Below are 21,303 nucleotides of genomic sequence, written 5' to 3' on the forward strand. Positions count from 1 at the left end.
ACTCCATCTTGTACATGTGTGTACTGTTTACAATCTAATGACATTTTGACTGAACATCACGTCTGGACTTTGACTGACTCACAACACAAACACTCATCCTGTCTCTGGACTTACTGCAGGTTTGCTTCCTGCTGCTTTAGTTCACTTCATATCATTTGATTTCATGTTTGAGATTTGAGAGTAAAATAAATTCACAATATATAAATATAAATAGTGGAACAACAGCAGCGAGACAGAAGTTATACAACACAACAACATGATGATGATTCAGAGGACTGACATCTGTTTTAATTCATTCATGTTTAAAATTACTGTGAAATATAATTAAAGTATATAAAAATATTATTCACTTCATGTAATTATTCTCATACAGGCAGAAGACTGTGATAACTGTGATGATACATTATTACTGACCTGAGACATTATATTCATCTTTATCTACATTATGTGTGTTTGTGAATGATGATCAACTATTTTAGAAACACTGCAGATTATGAAACAGATGTTCTGACAAACCTCTGAAGAAGAAGCCACATGTTATAATTAAATATGCAGTATTAGTCAGAGTTACCTGAGCTGTGAGATAAAAGGCAGACACTGTAGGAAACTCCTCACTTCACTCTCTTCATGTGAGCAGCCTCTCAGCTTCACTTGTTTCTTCTCTGGTTGGAGTTTCAGCACTTCCAGGAGGATGGAGGTCTTTCTCTCTGAGGGGTCTATGGACCAGACTGAAGGAGCTGACTGGAGAACTGAGTGTAATGATGGAAGGAGACTCAGACCTGTTTCAGTCTCACAGTCCTTCAGGTGGGAGTACAGATCCAGCAGGAAACCACTCTGATATGTGGGATCATTCTTATTCAAAGGGAATGTTCTGTATGAGCACACTGATGATAACAGCTCCAGCATCTTCTCTCCTGTCTGTTCTCTCTCTGCTGCTGCACAGAACAGATTCCCAAAGAACTTGATTCCTTTAGAACGATCTGACCAGTGATCAACACTGAAATAATAAAGGAAACATTTAGTGATTTGATTTCATCTGCATGAATACAAGTCACTACTGATGGACTCCATCTTGTACATTTATTTATTTATTTTTCAGGGACAATGCACACTAATCAACAGTCACACTGTAAGTGAGCCAGAGAGGCTAATTTCCATCTGCTGTCCCCGGCCAGATGTTTCAAGGCAGCCTAAAATAACAAAATCTCAATTTGAATCGGAGTTAAAATTCATAGAGAAACGGACAGCAACGTATAGACAAAACCAATACACAGCAAAAGAAAAGTGTACGACATTAAAGCAGAGCAGACAGAACAGGTTTCAGCATGCGTCACTCAGAACAGACTCACCTACAGGACAAGCACATATAACACTGAAGCACATAACATACACAACAAAAACATGGAAAATAGCAACACTGAACAAGACAAATGCACATATAGGCGAAACAAGCAGGCAGCACAGACAGCACATCAATGCTGGCACACCTGATTGGCAACAAGCCATTCCTTGAAGTCATGCTTGAATGTTTGGTCCGTGTTTTGTGTGCGTGTGTGTGGTGGCACAGCATTCCACGAGTGAGCTGCCTTCACAGAGAATGCAGATTTACTAAACGAGCTTGACCTATGTGGAATGACACAATCAGCTCTTGAAGCAGATCTAGTGAGTCTGCTGCTTTGAGTGCTTTGTTCAATAAAATCACTAAGTGGAGGCGGGGCCACACCATGTACAACTTTAAAAACCAGACACACATCAGTGAATTTAATGATGTTCTCCCAACTCAGGATATGGTGTTTGGTGAGAATATTGCAGTGATGGTGACTTTTGTTTTTTTTTATCAAGTGTTTTTAGGGCTTGTTTATGGATGTATGACATGTGTGTACTGTTTACAATCTAATGACATTTTGACTGAACATCACGTCTGGACTTTGACTGACTCACAACACAAACACTCATCCTGTCTCTGGACTTACTGCAGGTTTGCTTCCTGCTGCTTTAGTTCACTTCATATCATTTGATTTCATGTTTGAGATTTGAGAGTAAAATAAATTCACAATATATAAATATAAATAGTGGAACAACAGCAGCGAGACAGAAGTTATACAACACAACAACATGATGATGATTCAGAGGACTGACATCTGTTTAATTCATTCATGTTTAAAATTACTGTGAAATATAATTAAAGTATATAAAAATATTATTCACTTCATGTAATTATTCTCATACAGGCAGAAGACTGTGATAACTGTGATGATACATTATTACTGACCTGAGACATTATATTCATCTTTATCTACATTATGTGTGTTTGTGAATGATGATCAACTATTTTAGAAACACTGCAGATTATGAAACAGATGTTCTGACAAACCTCTGAAGAAGAAGCCACATGTTATAATTAAATATGCAGTATTAGTCAGAGTTACCTGAGCTGTGAGATAAAAGGCAGACACTGTAGGAAACTCCTCACTTCACTCTCTTCATGTGAGCAGCCTCTCAGCTCCACTTGTTTCTTCTCTGGTTGGAGTTTCAGCACTTCCAGGAGGATGGAGGTCTTTCTCTCTGAGAGGTTTATGGACCAGACTGAAGGAGCTGACTGGAGAACTGAGTGTAATGATGGAAGGAGACTCAGACCTGTTTCAGTCTCACAGTCCTTCAGGTGGGAGTACAGATCCAGCAGGAAACCACTCTGATATGTGGGATCATTCTTATTCAAAGGGAATGTTTCATATGAGCACACTGATGATAACAGCTCCAGCATCTTCTCTCCTGTCTGTTCTCTCTCTGCTGCTGCACAGAACAGATTCCCAAAGAACTTGATTCCTTTAGAACGATCTGACCAGTGATCAACACTGAAATAATAAAGGAAACATTTAGTGATTTGATTTCATCTGCATGAATACAAGTCACTACTGATGGACTCCATCTTGTACATTTATTTATTTATTTTTCAGGGACAATGCACACTAATCAACAGTCACACTGTAAGTGAGCCAGAGAGGCTAATTTCCATCTGCTGTCCCCGGCCAGATGTTTCAAGGCAGCCTAAAATAACAAAATCTCAATTTGAATCGGAGTTAAAATTCATAGAGAAACGGACAGCAACGTATAGACAAAACCAATACACAGCAAAAGAAAAGTGTGCGACATTAAAGCAGAGCAGACAGAACAGGTTTCAGCATGCGTCACTCAGAACAGACTCACCTACAGGACAAGCACATATAACACTGAAGCACATAACATACACATCAAAAACATGGAAAATAGCAACACTGAACAAGACAAATGCACATATAGGCGAAACAAGCAGGCAGCACAGACAGCACATCAATGCTGGCACACCTGATTGGCAACAAGCCATTCCTTGAAGTCATGCTTGAATGTTTGGTCCGTGTTTTGTGTGCGTGTGTGTGGTGGCACAGCATTCCACGAGTGAGCTGCCTTCACAGAGAATGCAGATTTACTAAACGAGCTTGACCTATGTGGTATGACACAATCAGCTCTTGAAGCAGATCTAGTGAGTCTGCTGCTTTGAGTGCTTTGTTCAATAAAATCACTAAGTGGAGGCGGGGCCACACCATGTACAACTTTAAAAACCAGACACACATCAGTGAATTTAATGATGTTCTCCCAACTCAGGATATGGTGTTTGGTGAGAATATTGCAGTGATGGTGACTTTTGTTTTTTTTTATCAAGTGTTTTTAGGGCTTGTTTATGGATGTATGACATGTGTGTACTGTTTACAATCTAATGACATTTTGACTGAACATCACGTCTGGACTTTGACTGACTCACAACACAAACACTCATCCTGTCTCTGGACTTACTGCAGGTTTGCTTCCTGCTGCTTTAGTTCACTTCATATCATTTGATTTCATGTTTGAGATTTGAGAGTAAAATAAATTCACAATATATAAATATAAATAGTGGAACAACAGCAGCGAGACAGAAGTTATACAACACAACAACATGATGATGATTCAGAGGACTGACTTCTGTTTTAATTCATTCATGTTTAAAATTACTGTGAAATATAATTAAAGTATATCAAAATATTATTCACTTCATGTAATTATTCTCATACAGGCAGAAGACTGTGATAACTGTGATGATACATTATTACTGACCTGAGACATTATATTCATCTTTATCTACATTATGTGTGTTTGTGAATGATGATCAACTATTTTAGAAACACTGCAGATTATGAAACAGATGTTCTGACAAACCTCTGAAGAAGAAGCCACATGTTATAATTAAATATGCAGTATTAGTCAGAGTTACCTGAGCTGTGAGATAAAAGGCAGACACTGTAGGAAACTCCTCACTTCACTCTCTTCATGTGAGCAGCCTCTCAGCACCACTTGTTTCTTCTCTGGTTGGAGTTTCAGCACTTCCAGGAGGATGGAGGTCTTTCTCTCTGAGAGGTCTATGGACCAGACTGAAGGAGCTGACTGGAGAACTGACTGTAATGATGGAAGGAGACTCAGACCTGTTTCAGTCTCACAGTCCTTCAGGTGGGAGTACAGATCCAGCAGGAAACCACTCTGATATGTGGGATCATTATAATTCAAAGGGAATGTTCTGTATGAGCACACTGATGATAACAGCTCCAGCATCTTCTCTCCTGTCTGTTCTCTCTCTGCTGCTGCACAGAACAGATTCCCAAAGAACTTGATTCCTTTAGAATGATCTAACCAGTGATCAAAACTGAAATAATAAAGGAAACATTTAGTGATTTGGTTTCATCTGCATGAATACAACAAGTCACTACTGATGGACTCCATCTTGTACATGTGTGTACTGTTTACAATCTAATGACATTTTGACTGAACATCACGTCTGGACTTTGACTGACTCACAACACAAACACTCATCCTGTCTCTGGACTTACTGCAGGTTTGCTTCCTGCTGCTTTAGTTCACTTCATATCATTTGATTTCATGTTTGAGATTTGAGTGTAAAATAAATTCACAATATATAAATATAAATAGTGAAACAACAGCAGCGAGACAGAAGTTATACAACACAACTACATGATGATTCAGAGGACTGACATCTGTTTAATTCATTCATGTTTAAAATTACTGTGAAATATAATTAAAGAGATGTTTGATATTTAATGTGTCAAATTATATTATTTTATGTTTCAAAGGTTTATTTTTGTGTTGTTGTCTCAGAGCCACATTGTTCCATTAATATTATTCACTTCATGTAATTATCCTCATACAGGCAGAAGACTGTGATAACTGTGATGATACATTATTACTGAACTGAGACATTATATTCATCTTTATCTACATTATGTGTGTTTGTGAATGATGATTAACTATTTTAGAAACACTGCAGATTATGAAACAGATGTTCTGACAAACCTCTGAAGAAGAAGCCACATGTTATAATTAAATATGCAGTATTAGTCAGAGTTACCTGAGCTGTGAGATAAAAGGCAGACACTGTAGGAAACTCCTCACTTCACTCTCTTCATGTGAGCAGCCTCTCAGATACACTTGTTTCTTCTCTGGTTGGAGTTTCAGCACTTCCAGGAGGATGGAGGTCTTTCTCTCTGAGAGGTCTATGGACCAGACTGAAGGAGCCGACTGGAGAAGAACTGAGTGTAATGATGGAAGGAGACTCAGACCTGTTTCAGTCTCACAGTCCTTCAGGTGGGAGTACAGATCCAGCAGGAAATCACTCTGATATGTGTGATCATCATCATCATAATCATTCTTATATAAAGGGAATGTTCTGTATGAGCACACTGATGATAACAGCTCCAGCATCTTCTCTCCTGTCTGTTCTCTCTCTGCTGCTGCACAGAACAGATTCCCAAAGAACTTGATTCCTTTAGAACGATCTGACCAGTGATGATCAAAACTGAAATAATAAAGGAAACATTTAGTGATTTGATTTCATCTGCATGAATACAACAAGTCACTACTGATGGACTCCATCTTGTACATGTGTGTACTGTTTACAATCTAATGACATTTTGACTGAACATCACGTCTGGACTTTGACTGACTCACAACACAAACACTCATCCTGTCTCTGGACTTACTGCAGGTTTGCTTCCTGCTGCTTTAGTTCACTTCATATCATTTTGTAATGATCGCAAAGTCTGCCTTTGTGTACGGCAATCATGAATGTGGAACCTATTGGTTATTATTTCCCTTCACATATTTAAAGTGCTGTACTTATGAATCTCATCAGCTGCCTGTAATGATTACACAGGATATGAATAGGGTCTGTTATTGTTATCGTTTTATTTGACCTGGCTTGTATAAATTGTGACGGAGATGGTGCGTGCAGACAAGGGAAGCAAGTGATGTTTAGTGGAGTCAGAGAACACGGTTTTCCGGCGAAAGCTCGGCAAAAGGATCCGAAGCAAGCGTCTCCTGGATTACAGAGCTGGAGGCTTCACTGGAAACGGCTCAGAGGACCAGCAGCTAGACGGGCTGTGGTGAGGTAGCACGAGTTCTGTGGACAAAGGAACCGCAGCGTCTCGCCACGCTTCCACCTGTTGGTGACTTTGTTTTGGGGATTTATTTGTCATCGGACTGTTTTGTGTTACTTTAAGGAACATTGAAACTAACGGGACTCTGGGTTTGAGTGACAGTTTGTAAATGTTTAGTTTATTGTGCTGGAGGACAGCGGGGCCTCACGGTTTGTGTTTTGTTTGCTGCAGTGCATCCTGTATGCCGTATGAATTTGCTGTATATTAATATATGGTGTTATATTTAACTGGCTGTGTGGTTTCCTTTGTGTCTGATGTGGTCCGTCATTATAGTGAATAATAGAGAGCCTTTCAGCGTGTTTCTGTGTGTTCAACCATGTCATGCAGTCAGATGTAGTGTCTGTTTACCACCAACTCAGATCCGCCCGTGCCCTTTAATTTTAGCATCTGTACTTTTCCCTTTTTAGGTTTATAGAATGAGGTGGATTGTTACAATTTACAACACACTGATGTTATATAATAACAAAATATTTTCTTATGTTTTCAGGGTTTATTTTTAATCTGCTGAGATGTAAATAAAATAAAGCCAACAGCAGTTTTACCTGCAGGTACTTTCATTTGTGTGAGATGTGTTATTATTTGTGTATGAGGAGGTATTAGCAGCACTGAGCTACACTGTTCTTATTATTAATATTCACATCCTCTATTATTCTCATACAGGCAGGAGACTGTGACATGTTTCCAGACTTCTTGCAGTTTAATATTTCACATAAAAAGCTGTGTACTCCCAAACTCTTTGCTCTGCTTTACTGGTTCATCAGACAGAACTTCATTCAGACAAGTTATCTTTACTGACGGTGATGTTTCAGATTGAACGTCAGACGACTAGAAGCACGAGTGAGTGGTTTGACACGAGGTGCACTGGAGTAAGAGCATGATTATACTGACACTGTTATTTATTGAATGGAGATCTACTTCTGAGTGAAGAATGCATTCTGAATCACAACACCAAACATCTGACTGAAGCGTTTTAGTTCTGTAGCTGTTTGTGGAGAAGTAAATATGATCCACTTTAGTTTAATAACTGTTGGGTTGTTTAATCTATAATAAAAACTCATGTTTTATCAAATCATGTAAAGTAAAATGACCTTACCTGAGCTGTGAGATAAAAGGCAGACACTGTAGGAAACTCCTCACTTCACTCTCTTCATGTGAGCAGCCTCTCAGCTCCACTTGTTTCTTCTCTGGTTGGAGTTTCAGCACTTCCAGGAGGATGGAGGTCTTTCTCTCTGAGAGGTCTATGGACCAGACTGAAGGAGCTGACTGGAGAACTGACTGTAATGATGGAAGGAGACTCAGACCTGTTTCAGGATCATAAGAGTACAGGTCCAGGAGGAAATCACACCATCTCTCTTTCAAAGGGAATGTTTCATATGAGCACACTGATGATAACAGCTCCAGCATCTTCTCTCCTGTCTGTTCTCTCTCTGCTGCTGCACAGAACAGATTCCCAAAGAACTTGATTCCTTCTGAAGGTTTTGATGACTGAGGCACAAAACTGAAATAACAAGGATTATAAAAACATGTGAAGAACAGTTTGTATCAAACAACACTCAACAATTTTCTAAACTGGAATAAAAAACTTCTCGTTTCTCGTGAAAACAGAAATGGTTAGAAAGGTAACCAGTTACCTGAGCTGTGAGATAAAAGGTAGACACTGTAGGAAACTCCTCACTTCTCTCTCTTCATGTGAGCAGCCTCTCAGCTCCACTTGTTTCTTCTCTGGTTGGAGTTTCAGCACTTCCAGGAGGATGGAGGTCTTTCTCTCTGAGAGGTCTATGGACCAGACTGAAGGAGCTGACTGGAAAAGTGGCCTCAGTTTTGGAATGACAGCTGAAAACCCTTTAGTCTCGACATGCTGATAAAAGTCAACAAGGGTGTTATTTAAGTCAGTGGTGACAGAAAACAATGAGAGGAGCGCCGTCACTTCCTTGAGAAAGCTTTCTCCTTCATGAAGTGCTGCTTTCAGGCATAAATCCAGTAACAGCTGCTTCTTGTTCCTCTCCAGTGTCCGTTGCTCCTGGTCCTGTAATGCTGGACCTGTGTGTGTCATCCTGAAGCTGCATGATAACAAACAGATGTATCAAACAGCACACGTACGGTAAAACTCTGTAGCATTCACAGTTGTAAACAGACACAATGTTAACACTGTGCTGATGTTAGATATGATCTATGACATGTAAACAAGCTGTACTGCTTTAAGCCTCTGTTATACTTTCCACGAGGACGTCACACGGATATGAGCCGACGAGGAAGCGTGAAAATGAGCATTTCTAATGCTGCAATGAATATTAGAAATACATGAAAGTTTACTTCTCTGCTGTGTATTAAGTCTCCATCTTAATGCTGATCCACATATCTGCATTAAGGTGGAGACCTCCCACCAAACAATCAACGGTTTTACAAAAGGATGAAACTTAAATTGTGTGGAATCAGCATCACGTACAAACAGAAGCTACATACCTGAGTGAGCTGATGCGTGGCAAAGCCTCTAAGAGAGACGTGCACAGACTCTGGCAGACTGGAGTTTCTCTCTCCCAGTGGAGGCAGACGTTAACCTCCGTAGGACTCCTCTGCATGACTCTCACTGCTCTTTCAAACAGCTGTCTTTGACCCTCAACTGGAAGGTGCAACTGATTTCCATCAAGGCCAAGTAAGCTGATGTGGTCCATCTGCCCTTCACTCAGAAGCAAAACCCTCCACAGCTGCAGCAGCAGAGGGTCACACCTTCATTTGAAGAATAATCACAGACCACGTCCTCATTATTACAATAACCGAGTAGAGAAACAGTAAAGGATCATTAAAGTGTTTATGCACAGATGCTACCGCTACATTGAATTGATTTCTGTTCTATTTCCTCATCCTCAATACGTCTTCGATTAATTAATGAAAATAAGTGGTTACACATGAAGAACAGTTCAATTGTACTTAATTAGATGTGTTGTAACCTTAACAGTCATTTGACACTTAAAACACGTGCTCACTTATACCTTTGGACGTTTTTAAGGCATCCGAATAGTTGTCTCATTCCTTGTTCTGATACCATGACGTCCTCAAGGTTCAGCGATATTTTCCTCTCCGTCGACTGAGCGACCACATAGGCCACAGCACAGCAGGTGAGAGGGTCCAGACTCTCTCCACTGAGATCCAGATGGTAGTCCAGCTTGTCCAGGAGGTTCCTGCATGCGTCAGGACACTGGGACTCATACAAGCACTGGCATAGGAACAGTGTGTCCACATCACGCCCACTGTCCTCAGGACCAGCCTCATCTGTCTCACACAATGTGTCGATCATTTCCTCAAAGAACCAGTTCGATGTATTCTTGAGCTCCTGAGCTGGAATCAGAAACTCCATGAGACTCGGGCTCTTCACATTCAACAATCTACACATGAAAGGGATCAGATGTTTCATGTGTTTCTTCTCCTCAGTGAGGCTTTGCTGAAGCACATCCTTGATTTGATCTTGATTCTTCAAGAGCCACAGCGCTGCAAAAAACTCCTGCATGGTGTAGTGGAGAAATGCATATGTGGTGGTTCTCTCCGTGGGGTGGACTTTGATAACAAGTGGATTCAGGAAGGAAAGGACACAGCTGTCTTCACAGGGACGTTTTGTCAAGTTCACAGATTTTCCTTCAGTTGCATGAAAAGCAACCTCAGCCAGAGATAGTATTTCATCCCAGTTGGTCTTGCTGAAGAAATCTAGATCTTTGGGTTTTTTTGGGCTGTTGATCTGAAGGCAATGGCGAACAATATTGATGTAGATGTCAGCTATACTGCACGGCTGTGGAGAGTCTTCTGGTGTCTCAAATAAAAAGCAGACAGACACCATCAGTGCATACATTGGGACATGGCAAAGAGTGAACAACTCCAAGTTGCTCAAAACCTTCTTCTGTTCCTCTCCGAGCATTGTAGATAAGTATGTTTGTATGGCCTGCTCATTAAAGCCTTTCACTTCCACTCTGACAAAGTCTTCAGAAGGGAAGTCTTCTTCATCTTCCGGTCTCAAAGTCACAACGATCTTGGCATCAGACAGTAGGTCCTTCTCTACAAGCCTCTTCACTGGTGGATGGTCAGACAGATTTGTGATTCCATCAAAAATGAGCGTGACTTTGTCAGAGTTGTTCTTTATGTCCAGTAAAACCTCTTCTTTGCCTTCATCTGGTTCACTGACCCCACCGAAGAGAAGATCCTCCAAGTTCTTGATGTCGGATTTTTCTCTCATGTCAAAGTAAAACATGTAATCAAGCTCCTCGTTGTCTCTTTCTGTCCACAGCTTCAACATTTGGTGAGTGACTGCTGTCTTTCCAATCCCAGGTTTACCGACCAACAGTATGTTTCTACCTGTTTTCAGCAGGTCACTGGGGGACGTTTCTGCTTTGTTCTCGGGGATGTATGTCCTTAACTTCTTAGAGCGACTCTTCTTGCCTTTCCTGCTCTTGAAGTTCTTGACTTCAACTGAAGAAATGTTTTGTGTGTCTAACACAAGTGACGTGTACGACAGATCGGGCTTATTGTTTCCTCCAAACAGAGTTTTGTTTGCCGTCCAAAACTGATTTGATATTTTTAGTGCTTTTGACTTCAACTTTTCCTGATATCTGTGGCACGGCTTTGGGCCTAAAATAAAAACAATAGTGAGTAAATAAATATACTATATATAATACTACAGCACAGTATTTGCACGCACACACATTAAAGGGTAACTTTGGTATTTTTCTACCTGGAGCATATTTTCCCATGTTTTTGTGTCCAAGTGACTAACGGGGACAATATGTTTTAGTTGGTCCAGTATCAGAGAACCCTGGGGGTACCCTGATATGTCAGATATGTGTAGTGAATTAAAAACCACAATATTTACCTCTGAGTAGAAGTATAAAGTAGAAAATAGAAATACTCAAATAAATTTTAAGTATCTCAAATTTGCACAGAAAATGTTTATTGACAGCTATAGTTACTGTCCATTGTATTTGTTATTCTTGTTTTGTTTCTTACCTATTTGTTACGCGTTTAAAATAAATAAATGACAATAAAGTGGAACAATAGTTGTCTACATGAATAGTATATGACTGTATGAAAATAATGCACGAAAGGCATATTGTTTGTTTTCATTCTCTCCTTTCCTTTGGTAAAGGATGGTGCAGTGTATCCTAAGCTAAAGGACATAAGAAAGGAAGCATTGAAGCACATTGACGGTGTGATCACATGACAGCCCGTTCAGCAGCGTTCTCCCTCAATACTAAACCAGTTTAAAACACTGTTGTTCCCATTAGTCACAGAAACATCACATCTGCCCCATAAAGCTAAATAATAAAGATGTTACACACTATCAGGTAGAACTCTGCTTTCACATACCTTCTAAGTAGCTTGTGTCTGTTTGTGAGTCTTCGTTGAAGGGAAAGCAGCTGATCCAGTAGTGCAGGTCAAACTTCTTGGTCTCAGGAGAAGCTGCAGTTGTTTTCTTCGGGAGAAGGGATGTCCTCCCTGAGTTCCTCTTTCTGGTCCCGTCAACAATCCTGAGGAACTCGTAGCAGGCTGCTTCCCCCTTTCTTATGACCGAGTCCAGTATTTTTCTGCGTTTATCGTAGTCAGTTCGCTCTGCCTCTATTACACAAACCTCCTCATCACTCAATACGCGTTTCTGATTCAAGTTCTCCAGAATCACTGAGAGATTCTTTAATTCTTCCACGAGATACTTTCTGGCACTTCCGACGTAATCTGAGGCAGACCGTGTTGTACAAGCCATGTGTCCTCACGTCTGAGTGTTCTGCACACGGATCCAACTTCAATGATCTGGAGAACAAAATAAAAGCTTACATAAACAGTTAATTACAACAATGATTCTGACTGTGATGTATGAACTATTATGTCTCTCACATCTTCCAGAGTGTCTAAACATCATGCAGCTGATGCAACATTTAAAAGTTGATCAATTCCAACATGTCTTTCTGAAGAATGTGCTTCCCAAGATAAGAGGATGGGGAACCAAACATCCATGTCTCACATTTACAGATCTATCTGCACACTACATTCATACTGTCTGCAGAACAGGAAACGGGTCTGGCTGAACCCGCTCATCTCCTCAATGTTGTGCCTTTAACTGAAAGATGCTTAAAGAAATCTGTGCCTGACTGACATGTAATGAAAATACATATTTTTTTAATATTTAATATATATAATTGGTATTTCTCGACCCATACATATCAAGTAATTTGTTCTCACTGATTCTCTTTTAGCCTTGATAATTTAGCTTCTAAGCTTTCTCCCTACTTTGAGATTGGAGAACGTGCACATCTTACAACCTTTACAAGAAAACTTAACACACAGTTTGTACTTTTTGCATCTTTTAAACTGCACAGAGAAGAATACTGAGACACTTTGAGGAAGTACTGGGATGTTAGTGAACTCAAACAGTCCTACATCTGAAATAAAGAGCTTTACATGAGCTACTAAAACAATGAAACGGACATATTTCTAAACATTGTCATCATCACAGGTTTATTATCTAACATGATGAGTCTTTGGACAATGCCACGTGGCAACAACAGAGTAGGCCTCTGTGGTCTGTTCTCTTGCTCTCCCTTTAAAAACACGGTTCTTCTCTTCTTCCTCACTAGAAACGCGCTCTACAACAACAGTCCATGAGCAGTTACCTCTCCTGTGTGGCCCAGTGGGAGCCTCTCATCCCCGGGGAGGTGGACTGGGTTTCTCTCTGTCAGCAGGTCCAAACAGAACAGCCTCGTTCATGCACATGTCTGATCGTTTCCTGCTCCGTTTTTACTTTCACTTCCTCAAACACTCTCGATGCTGGAAGAGGCCACAAGATGTCGCTATTGGACCAGCAGACAACAAGCTGAGAGATGAACTCCAGACTCTGAACCACGATCTAATTATTATATAGTTATAGTTATTATTGGCTTTTGGCCAAGCTGCTTTCATAATCTGTCCAGCATCAAGGTTTTTAATTACTAATTAAATCAAATACATCATTTAAGTCAACTATAAATATGCTCCTCCTGTCTTATTGGATGATTTCCATTTTATTTTTAAGATTAAAGAGATTAGTCTTCAATGATTAGTCATTGAATGGATCAGCTTCCGTCTGCTTATTTAAGAGCTTAAAATGCTAAAAATGCCATAAAAAGTCTTAAAAAGTAATAATATAGTACGCCATCAAAAAGGTAACAAATTCATAGTATATTGTACCATGACAATGGAAATATAAAGGAGTGAACTCACAACCTCACGGTTCCTAAGCAATCTTACATCTCTATGAGCTATTTGTTCTGAGATGGTTGTCCCGTGTTTTGGTAGCTTTTGTTTCCTTAACTAAGAGCGTTGGTCTTAAAAAGTCACTGCTGCTCAGGATTGAACGTCACCCTCATGTCCTCTAACCATCACTCTGAAATAAGTTAATGTACAGCATGTCAGAAAAAGTCAGAGTATAGAATGTTGAAAAAATGATGCCTAAAAAAAAATCCTACAAATCTAGAATGTGCCTTAAAAAATTCTATTTTATTCCAAAATAGTCTTTATAAAATATGTTATGATTCCTTTTTTTTCTATGTTAACTTTTATATTTCATTCCTTAACTATCTTTCATTTTTTCCATGGTTCAAGTAGGCCTTTACCTCGTTCGATTATCGAGTATATCTGTTGTACGAATGCATACCTTCTGTCTACGATTGTCAACTTTGTTTCATTTACCTTTACTTTATTCACGCAACTATTAACGCAGCTATTTAAGCATCTATTCCTATTTTATTTATGGTTGCACATCCGCTGGTGCCGAGGAGGACTTGAACCCGACACGGGCGCCTTTCGTGTCGTGAACAAACCTCCTGCGCCACCACCAATTCTTTTTTCGACATGCTATATCCCCAAAAGCCCCAAAAGCCACATTTGTTGCACCTTTTGAGACGGGCTGTGATATATGTCGTACTATACTATGATACTATTGTTTATAACGTACTTCATTGGTTCACTGTACTACGAGATCTTTATTTCATACAATGACTTCATGACATTCTACATTATGCTGTTTTATGGCATACTATATTTACTGAAACAATAATTTAAACATCACGACATTTAGTTTTACTGGTGTCTCCTTGCTCTGAGCTCGTCCAGCTTCATCTACTTGTCTTCGATGTCGTCTTGGAGGCGGCTGAGCAGCATCTGATCGGCCTCTCTGTGGTTCTCATCCAGCGTTTTCTGGAAGACAGACTCCAGAAAAACTGATTACAGACACACAATCATTCTTATATAACATACCTTGTATCTTTATCTGAGAACCAACAAAGATGACAAATGAGCTCCTTACATCGTCTGTAAAGTCAGATTCAGGTATTCTAAAGTTCTGTAGGACATAGATAGTTCTTCTTGAGGCGTGTAGAGTTCATCACGAACTATACTGTACTATGACATACTACACTATGACTTTTTATGACATTCTAGGGTATGATTTTTTTTATTGCGATTTCAAGGCGTACTATCATATAGTGATTTTTTCGACATACTATGACTTTTTTGTGACACTGCTATGACGTTAAGAGATACTATACTAGGACTTTTTGAATGACTGACAAACTGTGAAAAATGTAATAAATGTCACTGAAAAGTCATAGTATAGGATGCTATAAGTAAATGGTAAAAAGTAGCATGGTATGTCATAGAAAAAGTCATAATATTGCATTTTATACTTAGTCGTCTCAACTGTTTATTGGTTATGTTGCATTAACGCCTACAAATCCTACTTTGGTGATGTCCTTTGGGTCAAAATATAAAGAAGGTTTTTACCTTATGAAGTGATATTTTCCCTGATGGACTCAGCAACTGTTTTGACAAGACGTGAAGACCAGAACTCAAACAATTTAACATTGAATAACCTTTATGAGAAATTATGTACAGTACAAAATATTCATATTGTGACAGTTTGCATTACAATTCATTTTTAAGTGTTCTGGAAGTATCATAGTTGGACTTTGGATTTCCATGGCAGCAATTAAATTAATTTTTTATTCTATATAACTAGAAAACAATCGTAACCATTAGCAGGTCGATTTCGCTTCTTCTTTACGAGTGTGATGAAAGGCCTCAGGTGTTCTCAGACTACTTACATCTCGAGTCTGTTTCTAAATCTTGTTCCGCTGGCTCAGGCTGTCAGGACTTCTCTGTTGCCTTTAAAAATGTGAAAAATCCTTCAGTGAAAACAAATCCCAAGTTCACAATAACAGTATTACACATGCATATTTTAAAGTAGCCTCTCTCCCCTCACCTGTCTGGCTGACTCCAGCAGGGCTGCTGCCTCGGCCTGGCCCGTCTGTTGCACCATCCTGTAGAGAGCACCCTCTTTGTTTTGCAGCAGGGTGAAGGGACGATCCAACTCCTGGATGGTACCACTGTCCAGAACCTTAAAGCAGGATAGGGTAAGGCAACAACAACAATTAATTGCCAAATCTGTTTGAATCTAATTGTATTTTGACGAGAAAGTGTTAAACTACAACTAAACTCAATGTAAAACGGTTTATATCATGTCATATGTACTTTAATAGTACAATACACTGAGGCAGAACTCACCAGTATCCTGTCGCTGTCTATGATGGTGTTGAGGCGATGAGCGATCGTGAGCACGGTGCATTCGCTGAACTTGTCCCGTATGGTTTTCTGGATCAGCTCATCTGTCCTGCAGAGACGAGGTAAAATAAATCATCCAATGGAATCACACAGGACTCTTCCAGCTTGAAAACCTACTAAATCCCTGAACTGAGATGCATTTGTATCTTGTGTGCAATAGGTTTGTCTCAGCAGTACCTGGGGTCCACGTTGGCCGTGGCCTCGTCGATCACCAGGACGCGGTTCTTCCTCAGGACGGCTCTGGCCAGACACACCAGCTGCCTCTGGCCCACGCTGAAGTTGGAGCCCGACTCGGCCAGAACCGTCTCCAACTTCCCCGGCAGCTCCTCCACCACAGACTTCAGCTGCACCTGGGGGGAACACGGAGTGAGTGTCTGTCTGACGCAATGAGAGCTAGAAACTCAACTCTTGTGAGCCGAGTGGATGCTTACCTCCTCCAGAGCCTTCCACAGGTCTTCATCACTGTGCTGGTTGAAAGGGTCCAAGTTCTTCCTCATGGAGCCCGTGAACAGCACCGGGTCCTGGGGAACAGAAGGAACGACAGGTCAGACAGAAACATTATTAGATTCAGCACAACCACACGCTGGATATTTCAAGCGACACTTCACCTCAAAAATACAAACACATCTTTCCTGTTGTGCAATTTATCTCGATTTTTTTTTTTTATTGTGAGTTGCAAAATGTTGGTGAACCCGACTCAAAACTGAACATTTGTTCTTGGGACAGCATGAGATGTAAATATTAATGGTTAGCTTAGTGGTGCTAGGTGAACTAGCAGTATCGAGTATAGATGCACTCTTCCTTCTGCGCGGCGATACGGTTGCGAGTGTCGTCCGGTAGACAGAAAATAAACGAGGTCAGCGGATGTTTACCTGAGGAATGATGGACATCTTCTGGCGCAGGTCGTGGAGGCCGATCTCAGAGGTCAGAACACCGTCGATGTAGATCTTCCCCTGAGGCTCCGCCAGGCGGAACAGAGCTGAGACCAGAGAGCTTTTCCCAGCACCTGTTCTACCCACGATGCCCACCTGACACACAGGAAGGAACATTGTAAATCGTGTGCGTTGAAAAAACAGACCCTGCATGAAGGCTAACCAAGATGTCTCACCTTCTCATTGGGTTGGAAGGTGGCGCTGATGTCTTTGAGGACCAGCGGTCCATCACCGCTGTAGGAGAAGCTGACCCGGTCAAACGTCACCAGGCCTCTGTTGGGCCAATTGGGAGGAGGGCGCTTCTGGGTTTCCCAGGGTGCTTCACTCTCCAGTTCAGTGTACTCCACCACTCTCTCCACTGAGGTCATCTGGAGAGACGAGAGATTCTTTACAATGAGCTAACTTTGCTTCCTCGTGGCCTCACACCTCCAGTCTGGTACGTCAACTGCTTATTATATTCTGCCGCTTCCCATAATGTCCTGCTCTCTCCCATAAAGAGTAGACGTTTGGTCTTTATTCATGTCTGTCTGATGTTACACACCGAGTCTGATCAGCGATCATCAGGTCACAACAGGTAACATCAACACCTTATGGAAAAACAAAAATCTAAACTAATTGTTTAGAGTTCTCACCATGTTCTCCACCTCAGCACTTTGCCTCACCGTCCACTGAAAGTTTCCTACTAGTGTCACAACATAGGTCAGCACCAGGCCCACCTCTCCAGCCTTTAGCCCTAATAAACACACACATATTGGAGCTTGATCCAATTGTTAACGATACCACAAATAACGCTGATGCAAAGCCTTTTCACCATCAGGTGACCATGCAGGGAATGGTGCTGACTGGAGGTAGAATGACTCACTATATTGAGAAGACATGAGAGGTTATGAAAGGAGTTTAAAAACAATTGCTTTTTACATTAACAGAACTCTAATTTGAACAGCTTGGTTTTATGTTTGAATCTTTTGCGCGCACATAGTTCCTCACCATCTCGGAGTAGGATGCAGCCAAATGTTGAGAAGGTGATAAGTACGGAGCAAATGCTGTCGAGGCGAAGTGCAAACCAGCGGGAGGTCATCAGGAACAAAAACCAGGCCTCTGACACCAGAGAGACAGAACGAGTGTTTCAGAAAAGACCTTTGAGATACTTCATTCAGCAAAGAAATATTGCATTGTTCCAATGCAGCCAGACAGTAGACACTATAAGTAATAATAATGTTGTAATAATTACATTTTACTATAAATGAGCTCGGAAAGTAAAAGGAGAACCTGAGTGCAGGTCCTGATGTGCGTCAAAGGCTTTCTTTAACCTCTCCTCGGCTCTGAGGGCTCGGATCGTCCACAGGCCCTGAAGAGACGACGTCAGGTGGGAGATCACTGGACTCCGGGCTGCAGGGACGACGACAAAGAGAGGGTGGAATCTACGTGATTCCAAATATTCTTAAACGCAAAGAACGCTCATTGATATCTGCTTCCCTTGCCTTCTATATCTAAATAGCCCACTGCTCATCAATCTCATGCACCCGGTGTAATTACAGCAGGAATCCATGAACATACTTGTAGATTCAAGGCGTTTGACGTCTCGTGATGTGCGGAGGTAGAAACGCCTCAAGTACAAGAAGAGAAAAAGCAGCGGAATGACGGGGATGAGGATGAGAGGGATGACTGAGGCAGCGACCGCAACCACGCCGACATTCTGTAAAAATAACTGAAAAACAACAAGCATCACATTGTGAGGAACACCGGCAAAGAAAAGTAAAGTAAAGTCGACTGCAACAAAAAGTTTGAAAGTGGAGAATAAATACAATTCAGTGCGTGTTTCTTAATGAATGGTGATCTGGTCTCACTTGATAGAAGTCCACAAAGGTGATGGGTAACATGGAGTCAATCTGGCTGATGTCTTTGGAAAACCTGTTGAGAATTCTTCCTGCAAAGGCCGTTAGAAAAACACTACGTTTTAGTTACTCTTCAGCACCAATTGGGTGTAAAACCAGCAAAACACGAGTAAGAAGTTCTACCTCATGTACCCGACTCCTTTATATCAAACAACCTAAACAGGACCCAACACTTTTGGTGGGTGTTCCCCCTAAAACAATAGGTGTGCTTCAAAACGTGAGCGTCAGACGCTTTCAGTACGCTTGGGCCCCGAGTTTAGACTCGGTGTAAAGTCTGAGCAGGGCTCACCTATGGGGTTGACGTCAAAGAAGTGAACAGGCGTGCGAAGGACAGCGCGGAACATGTTGTTATGCAGAGCCTGAGCTGATCTCACCAACCCACGGAAGATCACCAGACTTCTGGCAAAGCCAAAGACCACAGCAGCTGCCGTCAAACCTTAGAGCAAAAACAACAGGACTGCTTTGGACCTTTGTGATATAACAGGACATGCTCTACTTATAGGTATAGTTTGGGTGTTTTGAAGTGGGGTCAACATTTGTGCTGATGAACATAGGAATGGAAGGCGTACCTGAATAAATCCCAAGGTAAAATTTGAGATTGAGCTCTTGATCTGCGTGAGTAGCATTAATGGCTGTATTCATGCTAACAGGCACAGCTGTGCTGTTAAAAAACTCCTCTCTTGCCCTGTCAGATGATCAGAGGAAAAGAAGAGTCAGACCAGGCACACAGCAGAGGATTCAATATTACACGGTTCAAGAAACAAACAGCATCTATAAATCAGCACTTACAGTTACAGGTTTGATCAAATACTCACCAGTAGACCAGCCACCAGTCCTGCAGAATATATGCAACCTATGAATGGAAACAAAGTTCAATCAACTGTGTGTAGAAAATGACTGGAGTGTGTGTGTATATTGCTGAATCATGTGTTGAAGAATGAATTTAATTCCATGAGACGTGCTTGTTGGTAACTGGTTTTCACTGGATGACAAACAGTAGCTAAGAAGAGGCATATCTAAAAAAACACAACTCTGTATCTGTGTGTGGAGTCGGCTTCCTGTTATAAATACGTTATTAATTAATACTGTGTTCACCCTGCAATCGACACAGCAGTGGCTTACCTCAGCCAAGACACTGAGCACAACGATGACCATCAACACCAGAGGGTTGCAGCCTGCAGAGAAGTACTTGAGATAGATGTGGCTGCCGACATTTCCTTCAGCTCGGGTCTCCTCCGCCATGGTACCAACTGTTTCAACCTGCAAAACGAGTCATTATCCATCCAACTGCATGCTTCACGTTAAAACCTCAGAGATATACAATTCAAGTATCAGCTCGTCAACAACAAGATCAGATTTTACTTTGAAAATGTACCAACCGGAAGCTGGTCAGTCCGGTGGGCTTCTGGTGGCAGGAGGCTGCTGTGTGAGCTGTGCGAGTGGTTCGTCCTCTGGCTGAGTAACGACACTTTGTCTGGGTCAGCCGGTCGAGTCCATCGCTTCTGCTCCTCGTTGGTTTTCTGCAGGGACTCGATGTCGAGGCCAGAGAACTGCAGCTCATTGTAGGTACCCCGGGCCATGATGTGACCCTGGGAGACACAAAGAAAGAGAAACTATGCTGTCAAGTAGTATGAATCGACGTGGTTTATTAGGGTCATTGTACGGAAAAGAAATTACAGAGCCGGAATAGAGGGGTTACATTGCAATCAGTTGGATTGCTTTTCAAGAATTCAGAGTTTGTTACTTTTCAGCCATCTGCAACGGTCAGATGAACGCAACTTCCAACATATTTGCCCTAGAACTGCCTTTGTAACTGGATCAGAAAGCTCCATTGAAATGCATCGCTCTCCAGGGGCACCGACCTCCTTGAGCACCACAATCTGGTCGGCTGCATTCAGGTACTGCAGCTGGTGGGTGACCAGGATCCGAGACTTGTTCTTCAGGAGGCCACAGATGCACCTGATCATGGACACAGAGACGGACACAATTGTGTAAATAAAGTGTGCAACTGTAACTTTAACTGTGCACTTTATGACAACCACTTACATGTCTGAATTCAACATTGCACATTTCCATATCCATATATATCCATATTAGACACGTCTTCCACAATTTCTTTAGTGTGCTGTTGATAAATACTATTCTCCCACAATGCAAGTGTATATAGGAGATGATCACAGCTGGGAACATGTTTTATTAATTGTGACTACACCTGGATCTGGTCTTTCCACTCTCCCTCTTTAGAACCTGTTTATAAGTAGGTCTGAGGAGGACAGTGTTGTGGTCCGATTGAGCATTTGTGAGAATAATGGGAGGAAGCGTACT

At 41.3% G+C, this 21,303-nt stretch overlaps 2 protein-coding genes across 3 annotated transcripts in view; both read right to left on the bottom strand.

The window, feature by feature from the left end:
• LOC142952711 (ATP-binding cassette sub-family C member 4-like) lies at nucleotides 1-20,567 on the bottom strand. 2 transcript variants are annotated; one of them, XM_076094594.1, is made up of 18 exons: nucleotides 20,358-20,567; nucleotides 20,101-20,238; nucleotides 19,794-19,831; nucleotides 19,548-19,663; nucleotides 19,268-19,414; nucleotides 18,931-19,010; nucleotides 18,641-18,791; nucleotides 18,353-18,472; nucleotides 18,071-18,181; nucleotides 17,716-17,816; nucleotides 17,260-17,451; nucleotides 17,024-17,179; nucleotides 16,583-16,672; nucleotides 16,329-16,501; nucleotides 16,095-16,200; nucleotides 15,793-15,927; nucleotides 15,635-15,695; nucleotides 13,996-15,350 (listed from the first exon to the last, which is right to left on the bottom strand). In XM_076094594.1, exons 1-17 carry the CDS (start codon nucleotides 20,556-20,558, stop codon nucleotides 15,678-15,680), a joined length of 2,073 nt encoding a protein of 690 aa, XP_075950709.1. In that variant the 5' UTR covers nucleotides 20,559-20,567; the 3' UTR covers nucleotides 13,996-15,350; nucleotides 15,635-15,677. The 2 variants fall into 2 exon arrangements, with proteins under 2 accessions (XP_075950708.1, XP_075950709.1); XM_076094593.1 differs by lacking the exons at nucleotides 16,095-16,200; nucleotides 16,329-16,501; nucleotides 16,583-16,672; ... (10 more) ...; nucleotides 20,101-20,238; nucleotides 20,358-20,567 and adding exons at nucleotides 1-997; nucleotides 2,430-2,855; nucleotides 4,289-4,714; ... (4 more) ...; nucleotides 9,512-11,135; nucleotides 11,871-12,308 and having other exon boundaries at nucleotides 13,169-15,350; nucleotides 15,793-15,871.
• Nucleotides 20,429-21,303, bottom strand: part of LOC142952712 (ATP-binding cassette sub-family C member 4-like) — an 8,886-nt gene continuing 8,011 nt past the window's right edge. The window contains exons 14-15 of the mRNA XM_076094595.1: nucleotides 20,841-20,937; nucleotides 20,429-20,567 (exon numbers count right to left, since the gene is read on the bottom strand). The gene's annotated coding sequence lies outside the window, so the exon portion shown is untranslated. The remainder of the gene's footprint in view (nucleotides 20,568-20,840; nucleotides 20,938-21,303) is intronic.

The sequence above is a fragment of the Anarhichas minor genome, unplaced genomic scaffold (genome assembly GCF_050575085.1).
Source record: "Anarhichas minor isolate MPS153535 unplaced genomic scaffold, ASM5057508v1 ptg000018l, whole genome shotgun sequence".
Classification (NCBI taxonomy): Eukaryota; Metazoa; Chordata; class Actinopteri; order Perciformes; family Anarhichadidae; genus Anarhichas; species Anarhichas minor.

What these genes read in the sequence shown, in the direction of transcription:
- LOC142952711 (XM_076094593.1), bottom strand. Translation starts at nt 12,261, where the DNA reads ATGGCTTGTACAACACGGTCTGCCTCAGATTACGTCGGAAGTGCCAGA. An exon ending in CCTTTTATCTCACAGCTCAG is followed by an intron (nt 5,882 to 7,614) that starts GTAAGGTCATTT and finishes TTATTATTTCAG; the next exon opens with TTTTGATCATCACTGGTCAG. An exon ending in CCTTTTATCTCACAGCTCAG is followed by an intron (nt 2,856 to 4,288) that starts GTAACTCTGACT and finishes TTATTATTTCAG; the next exon opens with TGTTGATCACTGGTCAGATC.